General features: G+C 58.6%; 1 protein-coding gene across 2 annotated transcripts in view; it reads right to left on the minus strand.

The window, feature by feature from the left end:
• Positions 1 to 4,166: 4,166 nt before the first annotated feature.
• The window catches only part of STK40 (serine/threonine kinase 40), a 35,910-nt gene continuing 19,078 nt past the window's right edge, over positions 4,167 to 20,998 (minus strand). Inside the window, exons 3-11 of one of the 2 annotated variants that reach the window (XM_065880755.1) lie at positions 19,383 to 19,468; positions 18,924 to 19,067; positions 16,603 to 16,830; positions 15,743 to 15,795; positions 9,588 to 9,703; positions 6,812 to 6,956; positions 6,555 to 6,674; positions 6,003 to 6,087; positions 4,167 to 4,615 (exon numbers count right to left, since the gene is read on the minus strand). In XM_065880755.1, the coding sequence (XP_065736827.1) occupies positions 4,397 to 4,615; positions 6,003 to 6,087; positions 6,555 to 6,674; positions 6,812 to 6,956; positions 9,588 to 9,703; positions 15,743 to 15,795; positions 16,603 to 16,830; positions 18,924 to 19,067; positions 19,383 to 19,468 (1,196 nt within the window). In that variant the 3' untranslated portion in view covers positions 4,167 to 4,396. Of the gene's footprint in view, positions 4,616 to 6,002; positions 6,088 to 6,554; positions 6,675 to 6,811; positions 6,957 to 9,587; positions 9,704 to 15,742; positions 15,796 to 16,602; positions 16,831 to 18,923; positions 19,068 to 19,382; positions 19,487 to 20,998 lie in introns of both variants that reach the window. The other variant, XM_065880746.1, reaches the window with a different exon arrangement.

The raw sequence follows: 20,998 nt of genomic DNA on the forward strand, positions 1-20,998 counted from the left end.
TGTAGAATCTGTCCTCCTCCTGGGGTTGTCTGGAGCCTTGGCCCGCACCCCCCAAATGCCAGCAGCACCCCCCAACCTCTGTCATTGTGACGACCAGCCCCCAATTCCCCCCCACCCCACCCCACCATGGACACACAGAAAATCCTCCTGCCCTCGTGGAGCTCAACATCCGAGTAGGGGAGACGGATACAATCGATAATCACACATACCTTGTAGTGTCAGGCTGTGATAGGCACAATGAAGGGAAATAAAGCAGGGGAAGGGGCTAGGGAAGACCCAGTGGACGTGGCCAGGGACAGCCTCTCCGAGGAGGTGAGAGTTTGAGCCGAGGGAAGTGAGCCATGCACGTATCTGGGGGAAGAGCCTCCCAGAAGGAAAAGCTAATGCGAAGGCTTTGAGGTAGAAGCTGCTTGGCTCCTTTGGGGTCAGCAAGGAGGCTGCGTGGCTGGGGACAGTGAGGGAGGGGAGGGCTGGGAGGTCAGACGGGGCCTGGTGGAGAGTGCCTTCTAAGCCACACACAGGCCTCTGGCTGTTACGCTGTGTGTACAGAAGCCGTGGGGGGGGGGGCGGCGTGATAAGCAGGAGAGGGACAACACTGGACTTTTAAAAGGCTCGCTCTGGCTGACCTGTGGCCCCTGGGCTGCTGCAGGGGAAGAGTGGGAGCAGGGAGAAGAGGGGGCTCAGACAGGGTGGTCACAGGAGCTGTGAGGAGTGGTCAGGTTTTGCCTGGCTGGCCAGCAGGCTCAACAGAGGGTTGGACATGGGGTACGAGAGGGAAAGAGGCAAGAAGTCAAGGCTAACCTGGCTTTGGGGGTTGCACAGCTCAGCCTCCAAGCCTCTGTCTCCTCACTTCCTTTCCCAGTGAGACAGCGCCACAGCTCCAGGCTGGCTTCTCTCTGAAGCTCTTCTGCCTGAGGACACTGGGGACCAGGCGGTGGCTAACACCGGTGGAAACATCTCCGTTCTTGTCTGACTCCTCAGGAACATAGGAGGCTGTTGATCACACCCGCCTTTCTGGTACTTTCCCCCTGCTTTGCTTCCAGGGCTCACAAGAAAAACTGGTAAAGGGCAATCTAAGAAGTTTAGATCAATGAAGCAACAGTTCTGGCGTGACAGCTGCGCATCCAGCCAGTTCTAGGTGCTGAGGACACAGTGAGCAAAACAAAGTCCCTGGCCGCATGTGACTTGCTGTCTTGGGTGTTGCTGAAGTTAAGCCCGACACGTAGGTGCCCAGGTGATACCTGTGTGCAGAACAGAGGCTGATCGGGTCGGGGGCACAAGAGGGAGGCCGAAATGGAGATGAGGCCCAGGGGGCGTGGCTGGTGGAGCAGAGTGTGGCCCGGGTGGGCTGGGAGTGGGGCAGTGCCACAGATAAGGTAACAGGCAATTTGTACAGGCTCGGGAGTGGCCAGGAAGATAGGGGCCACCTGGCTGCTGGGGTAGCTGTGGGAACAGGGAGGGATGGTGGCCCCGGGGCCCGCTCTGAAGAATTTGCAAAGAATCAGGGCCTTCCCACACCTTGGGGAGGCGCCACCCCCCTCTTGCTGTGTGGACACCTGCCAGGGAAGGGGGGTCTCTGGCACGGATCTCTGCTCCTTTCGTGACCTGGGCCTGTGTGGGTTCCGGCACAAAAGTGGGTCTGCCTGTGTGCTGTGGTGTGCTGGGGACAGGGCCAGCCCACCTCTAGCTTCAGTGCTCCAGTGCTCAATCTGCAAAGTCTAAATTTAGGCGAAGGAAGGAAGGAAAGAAGGAAGGAAGGAAGGAAGCCCCCTTGGTTTCCTATGGAGAGGAGGGTGGTGCAGGAAAAGGCCTGGGCTGGCGCTTCTTACCCCAGCTGCCCTGGATGGGCACATGGGCACACGGGCAGTCTGTCTGGCTAGGGTTCCCCCATCCCAGATGGCTGTTTGGAGGGGAGAGACGACCCATACCCTGATAGTGGCAGCTGCTCTGGGACGCCTCCTTCCTGCGCAGGTCTGCAGGTCTGGGCTGAGCCAAGCCAAGCCAAGGGGGGAGTTCCCCCTTGGGCACTTGGCGGGAGGCTGAACCAATGGGGCCGGGAGACTGCTGGGAGGTTCTGGCCCCCTCCCCCATTCAAGACAGTGACGGCTGCCAGGGTGAGGGAGCGCCCGTCCAGGGCAGCTGGTGGCAGAGCCAAGAGCTACAGGAATCCTGCACGGCCTGGCTGGGTGGGAGAGATGGAGACGCGGCGAGGAGGCTAAGAGACGACACAGGCCACGCTGGCTCCAGATCAGGAAGTTTTATTGCTGACATGCAGGAAGAGTCCCCATGTAGTACAAAAATATGACTTTATACAAACTTTTTTGTGACTTTTCCCGTTTTGCTTTTTTACAATAGGACTTCTCTCAGCGTGTGACACCCAGTGAGGGCAGACCCAAACTCCTCTCATTTGCTTTGCCAGAAATTAACCAGACACGTGGGCTGACCTTGGAAGGGACCAGTCTGTCTGACAGGCTTTGCAGACCTGGAGGATATTGCTTTGAAAAGGAGGAGAAAGACCACCAGGCAAGCAGGCCCGGAGGGTCTGGGCAGGCTGCCGGACAAAGGGCTCGGGTGAGGCCCTCACGGGAGGACAGTCACAGGGTCTGGGAGCCCTGGGCCGGACTGCATTTCTACTCCTTCAGGAGACTTCTTTTTGAAATAAATATAGAAAAGAGGGCATCCCGCCCCCCGCCCCCACCCCCCCCCCACCCCAGCACGAGACCCTGGCTCTCAGCAGCTGGAAGGCTGAGGCAGGCGGAGCCGGTGCTCAGGGGAGTAAGTGCTGGGCTCAGGCGGGCTCCCACAGACCCACTGAGGCAGAGGCACGAGGCGCCCACGTGCTGGGATGGGGGCATGGGGAGGAAGGGGCGTGGGCGGCCCTGCTACTGCTGGCAAGAGGTGGCCCCATTTTTTCCAGATGGGGAAACTGAGGCACAAGGAGGTTTGGGACCTTGCCCAAGTCACTCACAGTGAGTCAGCTTTTGGGGAGGGGGCAGCTCACACCCTGGGAAACAAGGTCACACAGGCCTCTGTCACCTCCCCACTGGGGAGAAGGCAGGCAGGAAGGGCCCGAGGGCCCAGGGCTGCCTGAAGGGGAACGCGCAGCTGCTCTGAGGGGTCTGGGGAGGGTAGGCCAGGGGAAGGTCTTTGCTTGGTACTGGGCAGGGCCAAGTCCAGTGTGGGAGAGCGGGCATTCTGGTGAGAACAGCGTTTCTGGCAAGACGGGCATCCACTTCAAAATCTCGGCTCAAAAAGGGCAGCAGGGCTGTTCTCAAGCCAGGCTGGGCCCCCCCAGTCCCTACGATTCTCCCCACGAGCCCTGTAGCCCCCAGGAAGGACCCTGGCGCCCCTGGTGGTCTGCTGGGAGAGACACCACCTCTGTTACGAGGCAGGGGCGGGAGAGGAGATGCCCCCACGGTTCTCTGAACACAGAGGAGTGAGGGGAGCGAGACGGCGTGCAAACAGGGCCGCCTGTTCACAGCTGGACCAGAGCACCCCTCACCAGCCCCCCAACCAGGCACCCTTCCCATCCATGTCGGCATCACCTCAGTACCACGGTGAGGGGTGGAAGAGGAAACCGGGGCTGATGCGGGTGTACAGCACCTCAGAGAAGCTGAGAGGGGAGAGAAAGAACCAAGTGGAGAAAGGCCTCCGCATCACCAGAAACAAGGAGGGACTGGTGGGCTGGAGGTGGAAGGGGACCGGCCAGAAGGGGCTTCTGAGCCTGGGGGCGAGGAGGGGGCCCACCGGGGGCTGTGGACTCCCTGCTGTCCAGCCAGGCTGGGGGCAGGGAGTGGCATGGGCCGAGCCACCTAGAGATGGGAGAGAAGTTGGTTTCAGTACAAAAATAAATACATTTGAATTCCGCTTAAGATGAGGTGACAGTTTTCCAAAACTTGGACCGAGGGGCCTGGGGTCAGAAGGGGAGGGAGGAAAACAGACTGCGAGGGGCCTGGGAGGGCAGTGGGGAGCGGGCACTCATGTTGGGAGCCAGCAGCAAGCTGCACTTTCAGCTTATGTGGACTGTGGGGGGCAGCTGCCCCCGGGGGTCAGTGGGTCGGTCGGGCCCCAGGCGGGCGGGCTCCCTCCTCCTCCCTCTCACTCAGTCCAGAGACAGCATGGTTAAAGAGACAGAGGTAGATTAAAACGTCATGATTAAAAGCAGATTAGTTATCTAGGCTTCTCAGATTAAAAAACCAAACAATCAAGCAATCATTCCAAAAGGTAGCTCCGTGGTACCTCTGCTGACCCCACGTGTGACCTGGGCTGTCCCTGCCCCGTCCCCGGTGCGGTCCAGGAGAGAGTTCAGCACTACGGGGCCCAGCAGGGCAGCCAGGCTGTCCGCTGGGGGCTGGGAAGAGGTGGTGGGTGGTGCCGGTGCCCCTGCCCGAGGCTGCTATTTCCGCAGGTAGCGCTGCGCCAGGATGGCTGCGTCCAAGGGGTTCACGGGCTGCGCGTCGTGGCCCAGCCGTCGCACGGGCGGCACGCTGCCCAGCTGCCGCCTGGGCCCCCAGCCGCGGGCCTCGTGCACGGAGCTCTTCTCCTCGGCCAGCAGCAGCTGCTGCCGCATGTAGGTCTCAAACTCGTACTGGGAGCACTCCTCTGTCACCTTCGCCTGCGCGGCAGAGACCCACAGGGCCCGGCAGAGAGAGAGGCGGAAATGCGAGAGGGAAGAGCGCGGCAGTGTCAGCCGGCCGCCTCAAGGGCCTCCCTCCCTAGGCACCACACCCTTGGGCCGGATCTAGTGGCCCCAGAGTGTGGGTCCCGGAAGCCCTCCAGCCAACCTGGACCTCGCCTTGCTGGCCACCCTGGGTGTCACTCAGACCTGTGATCTCCCGTAACTCACTGACCTTGGAAGAGGTCCCTCAGAAGGCTTAGTGTCCCACCCACCTCCGTGAAATGGGGCAGTAATCTCCCCTCACAGAGGCTCTCAAGGGACCGGGGCAGGTATAGTGTTAAGAGAGCGGCCTGGGGCTGGGGTGCTAGCACCTGGGCAGCCCTGTTTCTCCGTCTTGTCCCAGGCTGAGCTCCCTGGGACAGCCCAGGCACAGTCACAAACTGAAGTGGGCGGTCCCTGTGCTAATCATCAGGCGGGGAGAGCAGGGCTGTGGAATCAGACTTGGGTTCAAGGCTCAGCCACTACTTCCAAGCTGTGCGACTTGGGGAAAATTACCTCTGAACCCATTTCCTCTTTAGTGAAATGAGGTAAGAACACAGGACACATAGGCCTGTAGTGTGGATTGAATGAGGCGTACTGGGGGGCACTCACTACATGCTAGTGATGATTATTTTTAGCAGCTGCACAGCCGTGGGAGGGGGTGGGAGCTGGGGGGCAGGGCCTGGAACTCTCTCTTCGAGGGCCAAGAGGCTCTGCTGTAGTCCCAGGCTGGCTCCGTCCGGTCCTCCCTGCCCAGTGCTTGCTGTGGGACTCCAGGGTGGCCCAGAGAGGGAGGGTCCTTACAGCTGCCCTCCCCAGGCTCGGCCAAGCCCTGCCCTCCAGGACGCACCCTAAGATCACCCGCTAGCTGCTGCCTTGCGCCCTGGTCTCCGCCCCGACCCCGGACCCAGCACTTTCTCCAGTGCAGGCAACAGGGGAGGAGAGAAAACTGGGAGAAAATGAATCATCTGAAAAACTAAAAGCAGGAAGGGCAAGAGAGAACCCCGTGAGTCAGATGGGCAGACCAGTGTGACCGTTTAAAGGGCCGGCACATGGCAGAGCCAGGGCCTGGGCAGGAAGAGGAAGCCGAGGGAGGGCCAGGCTGAGCTGCCGTGAGGCCTCCCCACCGTGGGGCCTCCCCACCGTGGGGCCTCCTCCTCGACCGCCTCACAGCCCTTCTCTCCGGCCACGGAACTGCCAGCTGAGCCAGACCCAAGGCAGGCCCCAGGCAGCTCAGGCTGGGGACTTAGGTCTTTCCCAGCTCCAAGGGCCGGGGAGAGGCCGAGGAGGCCCTGGCTGGGAAAGGGGCCGAGGGGGTCCTGCAGCCCTGCCCTACCCAACTCACCTCCTGGGAGCTGTCTGCGTTGCTCATTTGGTCATCGATGTCAGGAACCACCTGCAAAGGCCCGCTCAGAGAGGACAGGGACTGCCTGCAGGGGAGGCAGGTAAGTCAGGCTGGCTCCAGGTATATAGATACACACACACACACACACACACACACACACACACACACACACACACATTGGCCACGGGGCTTGTGGGATCTTAGTTCCCTGACGAGGGATTGAACCCAGGCCCTTGGCAGTGAAAGCGCAGAGTCCTAACCAGTGGACTGCCTGGGAATTCCCTCACCCAATAAACGGGGGACAATTTCCACCTCGCAGGCTGTGGTGAGAACTCAGTGAGATAACACCCATCCCATAGTTGGCATGGACTGGCACGCAGGAGATGCTCAACGCTGAGTTCGGCCTGCACCCTCCCAACCCTGCCTATCAGGAGAATCTGGAGATCTGACTCTGACTGGAGGAGAAACGGGCCCAACCTCAGGCTACTTTTCTGTGGGGGCAGGACAGTGCCTACAGGTGGGCAGAACCCGGCCTTGCTCCTGCCCACTCACCACGACGCAATGATGGCACTAAGGGCCTCCAGGACGTCGGCAGCAGCCAGGCGCTGCTGGGGGTCGAGGACCAGCAGTTTCCGGATGAGACACACGGTGTTCTCAGAAACCCGTCCATCCCTGATGCAGGAGAGAAAGAGGGAGAGGCTCAGGCGGGGTGGGCTGGTGCTGGGTCTTGGACCCAGGACTCTAAGCCTCACTGTGTTGTTTCCAGCCCTCAAGCCTGAAGGGCTGGACTCCAGGGAGGGAGGACTCACTCGGGGATGGTGTACTCGGCGGCCTTGATCTTGCGGAAGAGCTCCTGCGGGATGCTGTCGTAGAAGGGGAACTGGCCGTAGAGCATGGTGAAGAGCACCACGCCCAGGGCCCACATGTCGCTCGGCTTGCCCCGGTACGGCCGGCCTGCAGGGCACACGGACACGCACACTCAGCCCAGGGCTGGTGGAGAATGGCCCTGGCACTCCCTCGGCTTACTGGCTTCGCGCCTGAAGTCCTCCCCACAGGACCCCTCCACCTTGGCACCCTCACTTCCAGTCAACCCCCGCCCCACGCTTCCTCCCACAGCAAGCCGCACGGGCCCAGTCCTTGAGCTTCCGCCACGCTCGTTCCTCCTCCGCTCCTCAGGCTGGTTCCCGCTCGTGCTCTGGAGACCTGGCTCCACAGGGGGATGCCCCGCCTTGGCGCGACCCCTGAGGGGAAGGGGTCACACCTGGCCTTGTGCAGCCCACCCTCCTGGGCACATTTCACGCCTCCTCCTCACAGCACCAGCCCCGCTCTGCTGACTGCCAGCTCTCGGGCGCTGGTCCGGCCTCTGCAGCAGACGAGCTCTCCCAGGAGCTCTAACTCTCCCAGGAGCTTTCCCTGAGCTTTGACTTTTGAGGGAACAGTGAACTTCAAGCTTTCCTTTTGGTAATGACAATGCCAGCTATGGTTTATTGAGCCAGACACTGGGTTATGGCCTTATTTAATCCCACAGGGACCTAATGAAGTAGGGGCTATTATCATCCCGATTTTATAGATGAGAAGATAGAGGCCCAGAGAGGTCAGTGCCTTTCCCGAGGTCACACAGGTATTAACCAGACTATGAACTGTGAGGGCAAGGCCATGGCTGCCATTTCACAGCTCCATGCCCGGTGCTGAGGCCTGTGCTTGGCACAGAGTCAATGAAAGGCAGACCTGGGATCAAAACCCACTTGAGCCACCCCACTTCATCCTCTTAACAATGTAGGGAGGCAGGACTGTTTTCAGCTTTTAACCCACAAGGAGACTGAGGCTCAGAGAGGGGGGTTGAGGGCCAAAGTCACACAGCTGGGTATTAACAAGGCCAGTCCCAGAGCCCGGGTCTCTGCTCTCCCAGTCCAGGTCTTCCTGATGCAGGGAGTTCCTCTGTTTCATCCTTCAAGACTGGCATGAGTCTGGACGAGCCAGAGAGAGAGGCCGAGGGCAGCAGGTGGGAGTGACTGCATGTGGAGGCCACCCCAGCCTGGCACTGCTGAGGAGGCTTAACCAGAGGCAGCCCATCCACCCCCAGGCCTGCATACAGTCACAGACCGCACCTCTCTGGCTCTGTCAACTACAGGGATGCTTTCGGGACTCTCAGGGAGGGTATCCAGGCTACTCAGGGAGTTGGGATGCACCCCTGGCACCCAGATCCTTCTAGCAGAGGCCACAGGGACTCCACCCAAAATCCCCAGGCCTGGAGAGTGGCACCACTGCCCTCTGCAGAGGTAGCCCTGGGAGAGGCCTGATGCTCCCGCAGAACCCTCAGCTGGGAGAAGGCCTCCAAGGAGATCGCAAATGCTCGTGGCAAGTTAGAGCAGCCTGCTCCACAGGAAGACACGTGACAGCTCGGGAAGCGGCTGCTTCTGCCACTGTGAGGAGGGCGGCACATGTGTGAGTGCTGGGGATAATGGGCCCTGTAGACAACCCTGAAACCTTCGCATCACAGGGCTGGGAGCGGATGGGAGCCCTTGGTCCCTGGAGGGATCAGGACAGAGAGACGGACCCCAATGTGGCAAAGGACAAGCAAGAAAGGAAAGAAAGCCTACGGTGAAACAGAAGCGTGGGCTTGGGCAGGAGGCAGCCCTGGGATCGAGCCTCCTGGTTTTCTGGTTTACTATTAGCTGTGACTTTGAACAAGAGGTCTGATCTCTCTGAGCCTCAATCTTCCCATCTGTAAACATTTTACCTCACAGCGTAGCTGTGTGCTTTTATACAGGTGCTGCCTGTCATATGCTCAGCACAGCAGCCGGCGCTAACAGTGTATCAGAAGGTGAGAGCTACATAATCGACTTATTTGTGTATTACCGGTCTCAGCCCCACTAGAAAGTCAGCTCACCATCCATGGAGGCAGGATGTTTGTCTGACTGTTCACTGCTGCATCCAAAGTGTCTAGAACAGAGCCCCGGACGTGGCAGGCCCTCGGTAAATAGCAGCAGGATGAATGAGTGAATGAACAAACAAAGGGAGTGATATCTTTGAAATGCAAGTCTCATCACGGTAGCCTCAGCGAAGACCTTTTCAGCGGCGTCCTCTCGCACTTGAATTAAAGGATGGCGTTTCTCAGCAGGGCCTCCATTAGGCCTTGCGCGGCTGGACCCCCGTCCACCTCTCTGGCCTCCCCCTGAACTTTCTGAGCGGCAGCCTCAGGGGCCTTCTGTGGTTCCTCAACTATGTGGCGCCACCTTCGCCCAGTCACACCCCTCGTGGGCTCCTATTTATTCTCACAACCTCAGTTCAAACGCCACTTCCCTGGGGAGGGGCTTCAAGCGTCCATTCTTCATGCTCACAAAAATCACGTTTCTTTCCTTCCAAGCACTAATCTCAGAGAGTAACTAGTGTAATGATTACCATCTTCTTCCTCCATGGGACCCCACATTTTGTACCTGGAGGGACAGTACTGGTTTGGGCCACCACTGAAGCCCCAGCACCTAGCCCGGGGCACACCCATAGACAGTTTGTTGACTGAATGAACGGCTGCAGAGCCCGGCTGTGTGAGGCCCCAGGGCCTGCTGCCTGGCAGCCTGCACATACCGCTGAGCACGTCTGGACTGATGTAGGCGGGGCTCCCCCTCTGGTCCTTCAGCAGGTCCCCCTCGCTCACGAGATGCTTCCCGAGGCAGAAGTTGGTAATGGTTATCCGATGAGTTCTGGGGGCGGGGGGCAGAGAGCGAACAAACCTCGGTGTCTGTACCCACGGGCGCCCCAGCTGTTCCCACCTCTCGTCCAAGGAGCAGAGGAATCACACCCACGTCTTCTCCATTGGCCCTCCCGGCCTCCCCATAGCTGCGTGGGGAGTGCCACTGGGGGTGCTGACACGGGCCAGCCACCCTTGGTTGCCACCTGCTGAGCCGTCCCCGCAGGGATCTGAGTCACTCCGACCAGGGGAGCTTCAGGGTGCTCCCCTGAACCTGTGCCCTGGCTGAGTCTCGGGGCTACAGCTTAGGGCTTGGAAGAACTGCAGAGATTTCCTCAATCTCCACACACATAGTATCTGCCAGTAGACTGGAAGGAACTGGAGACCAAGTCTGGTTCCCTCATTTACACAGGAGGAAGAGGAAGCCCAGCAGAGTCTTGGAGGCCTTCCTTGAGTGCCTCCCTTCAGTCCCCCGGTGCTGATGCCTTTGGTCATCACTTTTATTACTATCGCAGCAGCACCAACAGTACTAAAAACTAATGCTGGGTCTTCCCCTGGTGGCGCAGTGGTTGAGAATCCACCTGCCAATGCAGGGGACACGGGTTCGAGCCCTGGTCTGGGAAGATCCCACATGCCGTGGGGCAACTAAGCCCGTGCACCACAACTACTGAGCCTGAACTCTAGAGCCCGCGAACCACAACTATGGAGCCCACGAGCCACCACTACTGAAGCCCACGTGCTTAGAGCCCATGCTCCGCACCAAGAGAAGCCACCGCAGTGAGAAACCCGTGCACCACAGCAAAGAGTAGTCCCCACTCGCCGCAACTAGAGAAAGCCCACGTGCAGCAACGAAGACCCAATGAAGCCAAAAAAATAAATAAAATAAAAATAAATTAAAAAAAAAAAAAAAGGAAAAGGAAAGAAAGTTTAAAATCACCCCGAGGGGCTTCCCTGGTGGCGCAGTGGTTGAGAGTCCGCCTGCCGATGCAGGGGGCACGGGTTCGTGCCACGGTCCGGGAAGATCCCACATGCCGCGGAGTGGCTGGGCCTGTGCATCCGGAGCCTGTGCTCCGCAACGGGAGAGGCCACGGTAGTGAGAGGCCCGCGTACCGCAAAAAAAAAACAAAACCCGAAAAACCTAATGCTTAGTAAGTGCAGACCCTGGCTTAAGTGCCCGACGGGGACTGTTTTCATTCACCCCTCACAACGGCCTACAAGGGAGACTTTCTCATGGCCCACTTCACAGATGATGCAATTAGGACACAGAGAAGTGGAGAGACTTGCCCAGGGTCACACAGCTAGTGAGGAGTGGAGCAGGATCCCACCCAGGTCTGTCTGACCTCGGACTCCGCACTCTGAGTGACACCAGTGGGGTGCCCACTGGGTCCCGGGACAATGCCCAGCACCTGGCTTTCCCTTCCGTTCCATCCAAGCTGACTCCCCCCTTGTCTTGTACAGCAGACTCTGCACTGGCTAGAAAACCACAGATTCCCCCATCTGAGAGAGCCGTGGTGAGAGCAGCTTTGGGCTCCAGTCCTTTCTAGGAGGCTCACAATGAGAACAAAAGCCGGCCCAGAGAGGACGCCGTATGCCACCCCTGGGGACGTGGGGTGAGGGTGCAGAGCCTCCTCGGCCTGTGTTGGGGGGCACAGGGAGGAAGGGCCCCTCTGCCGTGTCAGCCGGCTGGCTGGGCGGAGAAGCCTGGGAGGACGGCAGGAAGGGAAGCGCCACCAGGGGCCTCGGGCGGCCTCTCCGTAGAAGAGCCTCCAGGGGGAGAAGAGGTTGGCTCAGAGGCACAGGTGTGTGCGGCTGCGCTCACAAGGCTCCAAGAGCCCTTCAGCTTTCTTGGGGAATTCTGCGGGCAAGGGCTTGGTGCAAAACAAAGGCCAGTCTGTCCCCGGCGTTCCAAATGGAAACGCTGGCCCTGGCCTTCCGTACGGGCCTGCCCTGGCAGATGCCACGGAAACCTGCCTGGTGGCCCCCAGGGCAGTTAGAGTCTGAGAGGGCAGGTGAAGGGTCTCGGGCAAGGATCACGTCAAGAAGTGGGCTGCTCCCACTCAGAACCGCCCATGTCACTGAATACGGCCTGCTCAGGCCTCCTGTCCACGAGGGCCCCACAGAGCAGACGCACTGCATTTTCTCGCCTGGTCAGAGCTGGCCACGGCAGCTGGAGGCCTGAGACGCTGGGAGGAGGACTGCTCAGGGGAGTCTGGTGGGCTTGGGAGTCAGATCCCCGGGTTCTAGTCCTGGCTCTGTCACTTCCTGGCTGTGTGTGTGATCTTGGTCATGTTATTTAATCTCTGTTAAACCTCAATTTCCTCATCTGTAAAACGGAAAACATTAGCACCTAACTCCCAGGGCTGTTTTAGGATTTAACAAGATAAGAAGGTAATCCCAGGGAAAGCACTGAATCCAGGGCTTGGCAAGCAGTGACTGATTACTACGGGCCAGCTCGGATTATATCTCCTCCTCAGATGGTGGGCACAGCTGGTGGGGGTTACCAGTGGACACCCCAGGGAAGACAGTGTGCTGAGGTTGCGGGTGAGAGGAGCCACCCTGTGACGACAGGCCCTGGAGCACACGTGCCCGTGCGCTGGCCTTCCACTCCACCCTGCCAGCAGGACCTGCCAGCCCTCTGCCCGTGGGGCTCGAGAAAAGCTCGGCCGAGACTCTGCAGGGTGGGCGGCAGGACCGGGTTGGAGCCTCTCCCACAGGAAACCGCACGGTCAGCTCCCAGCCCTCCCGAAGCCTGGCGATGCTCCCTGCCCACCACCATTGCCCCAGTCGGCGTGGCGCACAGATCCCCGGGAGTCCAGACCCCCCAAGCTGGTCCTGGCAGGAGGGGCAAGGGCAGCAGGGGTGCAAGGAGAGAGCTCCGCGTCAGGAGGGCCCGCTCAGTGAGTCACTCTTCAGCTATGGCCCTCTGGGCTACCACAGTGTGTCTGCTTTTCTAGGAACTGGGCATGCAACGTGCCCACGCGGAAAGAAAGGAGGACGGAGAAAGAACCCATAGCCAGCCTCAAAAGGGGATTTCAGATGGCAACCCTTGCCTTTATCCACAGCAGGGGAACTTGCTATAGCAGCTGCCTTGCAAACCCTTCTCCCTGTTTCCCTCCCTGGGAGCGCTCTGTCCTGCTGGGAGCCTCCAGCTCATCTGCTGCCTCTCCAGCTGGACTTAGGGCCTGGCCTGATGGGCAGGAAGGGGCTGGATCTCCTCCAGGTCCACCTTGACTTCGCAAGGATGAAAGCGAGGCCCCAAGAGGGGAGTGGTGCGCGCGTGGACACATGGGAGCAGGCACTGGGCGGCCAGCGTGGGTCCCTGCAGCACACCCGGCGCCTTCCTAGCACCCGTGACTCAAGTGAGAGGCAGCCAGAACCTCTGTCTGCCCAAGACAGACAGGGGATTATATGGTTAAAGGGTTTGCAGCCAAGACCCAGGGTCTGAATGAGGTGTGGGTGCTCTGCAACCCCAGGGAAACACACCCACGTGTGCACATGCATGCCCACAGACACAGACACACACACACACACACGCATGGACACTCACGGAAGAGCTGCTATAGCTACGCTGGCGTTACTCAAAAGACGTGTCACCTTCGGACTACATTCCCAGAACCTAGGGGGGCCTGGAGAAGTGGGAGCCAGAAGCTAAGCCACCACGGAGACAAAGAGGCCTGGGGTGCTGGCCTGGTTCGCAGCGCAGGAGCCCCTGATGGTGCATGCCCGTAAGCACCCTTGGGATGCTCGCTCAGAGCCAATGAATGGCTGCATGGAAGCCTGGGAGACCACGGGCTCTGCAGCCAGACGGACTCTGTGAGCAGTGAGCCTGCAGCCCAGAGTGGGATGGTGACTGGCCCAACATCCCACGGAAGGCCAGGACCTGAGTCTCCCGACATGAAGACAATACGCTCTCAGGGCCAGGATGCTCTGCACTTTCCGACACCTCCTCTCCTTGTGCACTTCAGAGCTGGGGCCGGGGTGCCTCGGGACCCGGCCACTGGCATCCTCGTCGGCCACTCACCACACAGCAGGCCTCATCTCCCGAGGGAGCGAGCATACAGGCCCTGCAGGCCCGGCTGGCTAGCACAGGGTGCGCTTATGAGGGGCAGTCTCTGCAGGAAGGCATAATCATCTCTGCTTTCAGATGAGGACACGGAAGCTCAGAGGAGTGCTTGGTACCACAGCAGCTTCTCAACACATGAATGGCTTAATCAACAGGTGAACAATCAAAGAAACGCTCACGGTCTCAAGGGTAATTAAGAGGCAGTGCTGTGCTGTGAGCCAGGTCTGACCCCCAGGGCCCACTCTTCCCTGGCTTTCTTAACTCTCTCTCGGCTGGTCAGGGGTTCAAGCAGCCCTGGAACTCCTGTTTCTTTCCCTCCTCCCCATGCAGCACGACAGGACCAGGTTTTAACCACTTCACTTTTCTCAAGCAGGCAAATCTTTTTTTTTTTTTCTTTTTTTTTTTGCGGTACGTGGGCCTCTCACCGCTGCGGCCCCTCCTGCCGCGGAGCACAGGCTCCGGACGCGCAGGCCCAGCGGCCACGGCTCACGGGCCCAGCAGCTCCGCGGCACGTGGGATCCTCCTGGACCGGGGCACCAACCCACGTCCCCCGCATCGGCAGGCGGACTCCCAACCACTGCACCACCAGGGAAGCCCCAAGCAGGCAAATCTTTACTCATCCTTCACGAACTGACCGAGATGGCCAGAGTCTCTGCCCGCTCCGTCCTCTGCACATTGGCCCTCATACAGTGATAGCTGCCCTCCAGTCGCCCCCAGGTGGCAAGCTCTGGGAGACTGTCTGCAGCACCAGTGCTGGGTGGGGCTGGGGACGTGCCGAGTGCTGAGGGGCAGCAGCATCTTCCCAATGGCATCCTGGGCTGGCACTGCAGGGTCGGGTGCCCCACGCCCCTCCCCAGAGCTCCTTTTCCTGTGACCAGTGTGGCTCTGGCCACTTCTCAGGGATAGTGGGCCCAGGCCCCTCCGGGGCGGGCAACCATGTTATGGAACAAATCCCCCACCACACCACTTCTGCCATGAGGCGTGTGCTGCCTGCCATTTGCAAGCCCTCCGACCCACTTTCACACCGGGAGGTGAGAGAGAGGTGAGGGCGAGAGGCCCAGGGAGAGCAGGTGGGAGGTGTGCCCTTCCCGGCCCTGCACTGCTAGGATCTTGGTGACACGCAGGGTGGGCTCTCCTCCCATCGGTCCTGGGACCCTGCATGGTTGGTGTCCCTCTACCACTGCCCCAGATCACTCAGAAGGGGCCCAGACCCTCTGCCTGAGTGGGGTGACAGCCTGAGGCAGGAGCCTCATGTGATCTCCCTCTGCCACTGGCTCACCGAGGATGCTGGGGTGAGGCGCCCAGATCCCCTCCAATATCGAGGTGCTCTCTCCCTGCTGCTGGGAATGTTGGCTTCTGACCACTCACAGCTGTGTCCTTTTCCAGGAAGTCCTCTCAGCCAAAGGAAGCTGCCTTGCCCAAAGCTATGCCCCCGGGAGCAGCCTGCATTCAGTGGCTGGTCACAGTCGGGATACAGGGCCACACGGACTTGATTTGGGGCATCTGAAGGGCCACCTGACTTTCCAGGCTGAGGCCCCGTCGTGACTGCCCAGAGTTTAGCTTCTCCCTCAGCCCAGTCCTGCCCCCTTCTCCCTGAGAGCGCACCTCAGTAAACTTCCTGCACGTACATCTCAGAGTCCATTTCCTGGGAACCTGACCCACAACAAAGCCTGTTTTGCTCATCTGGCATTCTGTCACCTATTGGTCTATTTTTTACAGTCATTTACTGTGCACCCACTGGGTATGACAAATGAATGGGCCAGGGGGACTGCTGAAGTCCTTCCCAGAGCTCCCTTTCTGTGGCCTTTAAGGCTCCCCTTCTTAGCAATCACCATATTCCCATCTGGCAAAAGAGAGAAGCAAGCATCCCATGCCCCGGCCCCATGAGTTAGAATCCCCATGGGGACGCTGCAGGGCTCTGGGTAGTTGCAGCACGTAGCCTGTCCCGACCCCGAGGCTACATCATGAAAGAAGAAAAGCGAAGCTTACCTCTTATTGAGCACCATGTTCCCAAGCTTCAGGTCTCTGTGTACAATGTTTTTCTGGAAAACAACAGGCACATGGTCTGCACTGTGAAGATGAGAGCCAGGGTCGGCCCAGCCTGTAAGAGGTGGGCTCTCCAGGTGTTGGGGAAGACATGTCTCTTTAGGCTTGGGCCTTGACTTGCAAGCCACAGACAGATCCGGACCACTTAGGGCCTCGTTGACCACTTAGGGCCTCGTTAACCACGCGGACGAACTGGGTAACGTGCGAGCCCAGGCAGTCTCTGCCCCGCACAGGGTGTTTACCCCAGCTCTTTCTCCCCTTAGGGCAGCAGCCAATGGAGAAAACCACTCTTCTCTCTGCCTCTACCAAACATCCCACAAAAAAACCAAGAACCAAAAAAGCAACCAAAAAATCCCAAGCACCTGCCTAGATCTGAGGTCAGAGATGAATTCTCATGGTTCTGATGACCAAGTACTGCAGGCTCGGCCCACAGAAGCTGTGTGTCTGGAGGAGGCCCAGGCTCTCCTAACCTGTGCCTCGGGGTTCCCGACACCCCCAGCGCTAGGAAGAGCTCAGAGACAGGCTGTGGCTGCACCCAGTGGGTAGCTCCCACTTAGCCTCTCGACTGCTGGGGCATTTCTGCGCGGGGCTCTGCTGGGCTGCCCGCACCTCCCCAGGGCCGTGGGCTGAGGTCTGTAGCACCGTGTCCTCAGGTGTGCGTGTCATCCGGCCACTTTCCTTCTGGATGTTCCCAGCTGCAAAGCACACCTGGGTGAGGGTGGGACAGAGCTGCTTCCGCTGAGCAGCAGCAAGAAGGGCGGCTTTCCATGGAGAAGGTGGGAGCCGCAGGGGCGGAGCCTCACCTGGTGCAGGGCCTCCACCACGCGCACCACGTCGTAGAAGATGACCACGGTCTCCCGCTCGCTGAGCCTCTTCTCCTTGATGACGTAGTGCTGCAGGTTGATCAGGTCGGCGGTCTTGTCGCTGAAGTCGTGTGCGCAGAGGCAGTCGAGGACGAGGCAGATGCGCTTCTTCATTTTCTTAACCATTCGGCTGGATTCTGCGTCCTCAACAATTTCACAGGTGCGGTCCTGGGAGGAAGGGGGCAGACCAGGGCTTGGCTGGGGGCCCGCCAGGGCCAGGGGCTTGGGGCTCTCTTCTGGAGCCTGGAACTAGACTGCATGTGTGAGAGCGGCAGAGGCCTGAGATCTGGGGAGCATGGCCCATGGGCCGCTCAGCACTGCCCTGCTTCCCCCGTGCCAGGCCCAGCCAGTGGCTCAGGCTGAAGCAGCTCAGGTTCAGACTTCATGCTTTGATCCTACTGCAAAGCGTTCGGATCAGGGCTGGGCACTGAAAGCCAAAGGGCCCTCTGAGCCCAGTGTGCAGGCAGCACACTCAGGGCTCCGGGGCATCCTCCCCTCCTGGCACTCCCAGGGATTCTGGCAATGACCGATGTAAACGTCCTTCCAGTGTCCAAGGCGGGGGAAGCTAAGTGTTGTGCGCGTCCAAGACAACTGCTGCGTCACGGGCACGCAGGACTTCTGGGCAGCTGTGTAATGGTGGTTAAGAGTACGGCTCTGGCCCCTGACGGCTGAGTTCAGGCCCTGGCTCCACCTTGTCCTAGCTGCGGGACCTGGGGCGGCTCACCTAAGCTCTCCAACCCGGGTTCCTTGTGTGTGAAAGGGAGCCAGCAACCCCTACGTCACAGGTTGCTGAGAGAAAAGACAACCATGACAAGTGCTTCGTAAGCACCTGGACTCGGTATCGGCAAGCCAGGGCTCGGTAAGCGGGCACCACTACCAACCCCAAGGTTGGCAGTTCTGGACCCATTTTCCTTGCTGAAAAGGTATTTATTTCGAGTAAGAGAAAACACAGGTGCAAAAGGAGGACTTTGATCCTCCCAGCTTGAGGAGGCCCTTGGTGCCAGCCCCAGCAGACTGGGGGACTCCTGGGGACTGAACGCCGCATTTCTCCTCAAGAGCAGGGTCATACCTCTCATCCTCTCTTCCCCAGAGGCCCAGCACAGTGTCTGGCACACAGAGGACTCTAGAAACACCTCTAAGCGCTCCGGTTCTCTTATCCAAAATGATATACACCAGGGCCAAGCTCTGGAAGCTACCAGAGATGAAATACTAAGAAATCATAATCACCCCAGATCGGATTTCATGTTTAAGGGACACTCTAAATTTCAGAGGTGCCTCTCATTGCACATCTAAGAATAAAGACCTCAGTGGGATCTATGTGTGGGACTGGGAGGCATTTTCCCCTTATTTTCCCTCAAGAAACCAAGCTGACAAGGAGTTCTTATTGCCTGATATAACAGCGGTGATGAGCACGTATGTCCCGGGACAGCTCGGTGCTTTATACCCTCTCATTCATCTTCCCACCACCATACGTGGTAGGCACGGTCATCATTGTTCTCATTTTGCACATGAGGAATCTGAGGCTTAGGAAGTGACTTGTTCGAGGTCACACCACCTGAATCCAGGACAGCCCGCTCCAAAACCTGTGTGCTCTCCCTGACACCAGGCTGCCTCTAGCGTACCAGATCCATCCAAGCGTGAGTGGGCCTGGCCAGCGCATCTGGCTGAGGGCGGTGCAGAAGCTCCACCGGGGCCTCAGCAGGAACCCTCCCCCACCCTCCAGCATTCTGAACCTGGTTCTTCATTTCTGGAGACGCAATTTCAGTTCTGCCCTGGAGAGAGCTCTTTTCAGAGTACCAGTCGCCAATCAGCACCTTTCCTAACGGACCTGGAACATCTGAGTATGGGGTTCAGGGACCCTTGCCAGAGAAGCTGAAATGCCTGGGCAGGCAGAAGGACTGGTACCAAAGGCAACTGTGGAGATCCACAGTGCCCCGGCGCCCATCCTTCCTCATTGCCCTCCCTTCCACCCTGGCCTGGCTGATTCCTGACAACACAGCTAGAAAGAGCCCGTGTCTTTAAATAACTTCATACTTTCCTCTTTTCTTGGAAAAGCGGCTCTTCAAAGCAAGCCTGCAGGCTGCAAACCGGGTGCATTCCCGCTAGGCTGCCACCATCAGAGCAGGAGCTCGCTGGCCCAGCCCGACCTCCAGGCCACCTGCCAGGAAGTCCCGCTGCTCCGCATGCAGGAAGACTGGGGGGTCCTGTGATGTGGCCCCAGCAGTGCCAGCCGGGGTGGGGACGGGAGAGGTGCCACTCACCTGGAAGAGCCCGTGGTGGTGAACCACCCCATCCTGCGCGTGGAGGAGGGAGAGCAGGGAGTACTCGGTGTGCAACAGCATCTTGCCTTGCCTCTCCTCTTGGCTTTCTATTCCTTGGTCGCCCCTCTCCTCAAGTGTAAGGATCTTCAGGAAGGCACACACACAAAAACAAAACCCCACAACCCTTACTTTTCCAAGCGGAGTGACTAGAACAGGAGGAGCAGGGTTTCACATCCTCCCACGCAACCCTGGCACACGCACACCCACACGTGCGTGGACGAAGTGAAACGGTCTTTCCCAATGTGACAGCAAAATGACATAAGCACAGACAGAGCTCCCCGGGAAGAAGTGCACTGCTCTTGTTCACAAGTGGTGCAGAAGAAGGTGGGAGGAGGGAGAAGCCGGGCTGGTAGAATGTCCCGGGGGTCCCCAGCCCCTCACGCCTGGTGCCTCACTTACCTTCAGCTGATAGAAGTCATCCGTGCCATCTTTCCTCGCCAAACACTGCACGATGCTTGGCACTGGTGAGTTGCCCAGACGGGGACCTATGGCACAGACAGCCGCTGGCTTACTTCTCAGTAGCCTTGTCTACCATGGCACCGTGGGGCACTGTGCCACCACGTGGGCTTTTGGCTGGATCTTCTCTCCTGGAGGGCACCACGTTCACATCCACTGAACTCACGGTCTCCCCTCCAAAACTGGAGCAGTATGTGTGCGTCTGCCTGAGTACACCTGGCTTTTACAGGCACATTTCTCAAGAGGGGCTCTCAACACGGGGTGCATGCTGGAATCTCCGAGGAGTATGTGTTAAAGCAGAGATCCCAGCTGCAACCTGGGCCCTCTGAATCAGCACCTCCAGGGTGAGGAGCCAGGAAACTGTCCCTTTAACAGGTTCCCCTGGCGGTCTGATATGGCCACGTATCAGCTTTGGGGAACTTCTGTACTTTTAGAGATGTGCACGGCTTGATGTCCTGTGACAGCACCCGGAGCTTTCAGGGCATAAATCAGGTAACGTCACAGTGTCAATGCACTGCTAAAAAACCTTAACAGCACTCCACTGCTTTTAATATGCAATCAAAATTCCTTTTTTTGGCCTCCAAGCTCTTGCATGATTTGGTTCCTGTCCAGCTTTCAACTGATCACGTTTCCCCACCACTCCTCACCATACTCCAGCTATGCTGGACTCTTCATCCCTGAGATGTTAAGCCCTTCCCTGCTTCTGGGCCTTTGCACCTGCTGTTCCTTCTGTCTGGAATGCTTTTCCCCTGCTTTTCACATGGCTGCTCCTTCTTATCCTTGGCTGTCAGAGCAACTGTCACTTCCTCATACAGAACCTTCCTTGTCTACACTCTCTCTAGACCCTTCTTCCTCTCACACCATCTTGTTTACTTCCTGCAAGGCCCTTACCCCTCCCCCCTCCCCCCATGATGATCTCCTGTGTTGTTTACTCCCGGTTTCTTTTTCTAACTAGAATGTTAAGTTCCGTGAGGGCAGGAACTTGTCATTTTTTTTTTTTTTTAACTTAATGGTCTTTATTTTTAGCTTTAGAGTGTGTCTCTCTGTGTCTCCAACCAACTGTCCCGCCCAATGCCCAATTCTTCTTTTTGGCCGCACCCTGCAGCATGCAGGATTTTAGTTCCCCAACCAGGGATCAAACCCGCGCCCCCTGAAGTGGAAGCATGGAGCCCCAACCACTGGACCGCCAGGAAACTCCCCAGGAACTTGTCTGTCTTAATCACTGCTGCGTCCCTGACAAATAGCACAGGCCCAGCAGGTAGCAGGCTCCATGAACTGTTTGCTGAGTGACTGGAACTGGAACTATCCTGTACTCGTAAGTCCAAGATGCTGTCCCAAAGCAAAGGTCACACCCAGTCTCTGGCTGCTAGGAGAGCTGGGGTCCTCAGAGCCCAAATCACCTGCAACCCTACACAGGCAGTCTAGACTTGCTGGGCTTCGAACTTCATGCAGAAAGGCCCCGCTGCTCGTCCAGACCACTGGGAACACCCAGTTCTACAGGATTTCGGGGCCAAATCTGTAAGAAGTTTGCAGCTGTACCAAACACTTTGTGAACTTAG

This window comes from Phocoena phocoena, chromosome 1, assembly GCF_963924675.1.
Source record: "Phocoena phocoena chromosome 1, mPhoPho1.1, whole genome shotgun sequence".
In the NCBI taxonomy this organism is placed as follows: domain Eukaryota; kingdom Metazoa; phylum Chordata; class Mammalia; order Artiodactyla; family Phocoenidae; genus Phocoena; species Phocoena phocoena.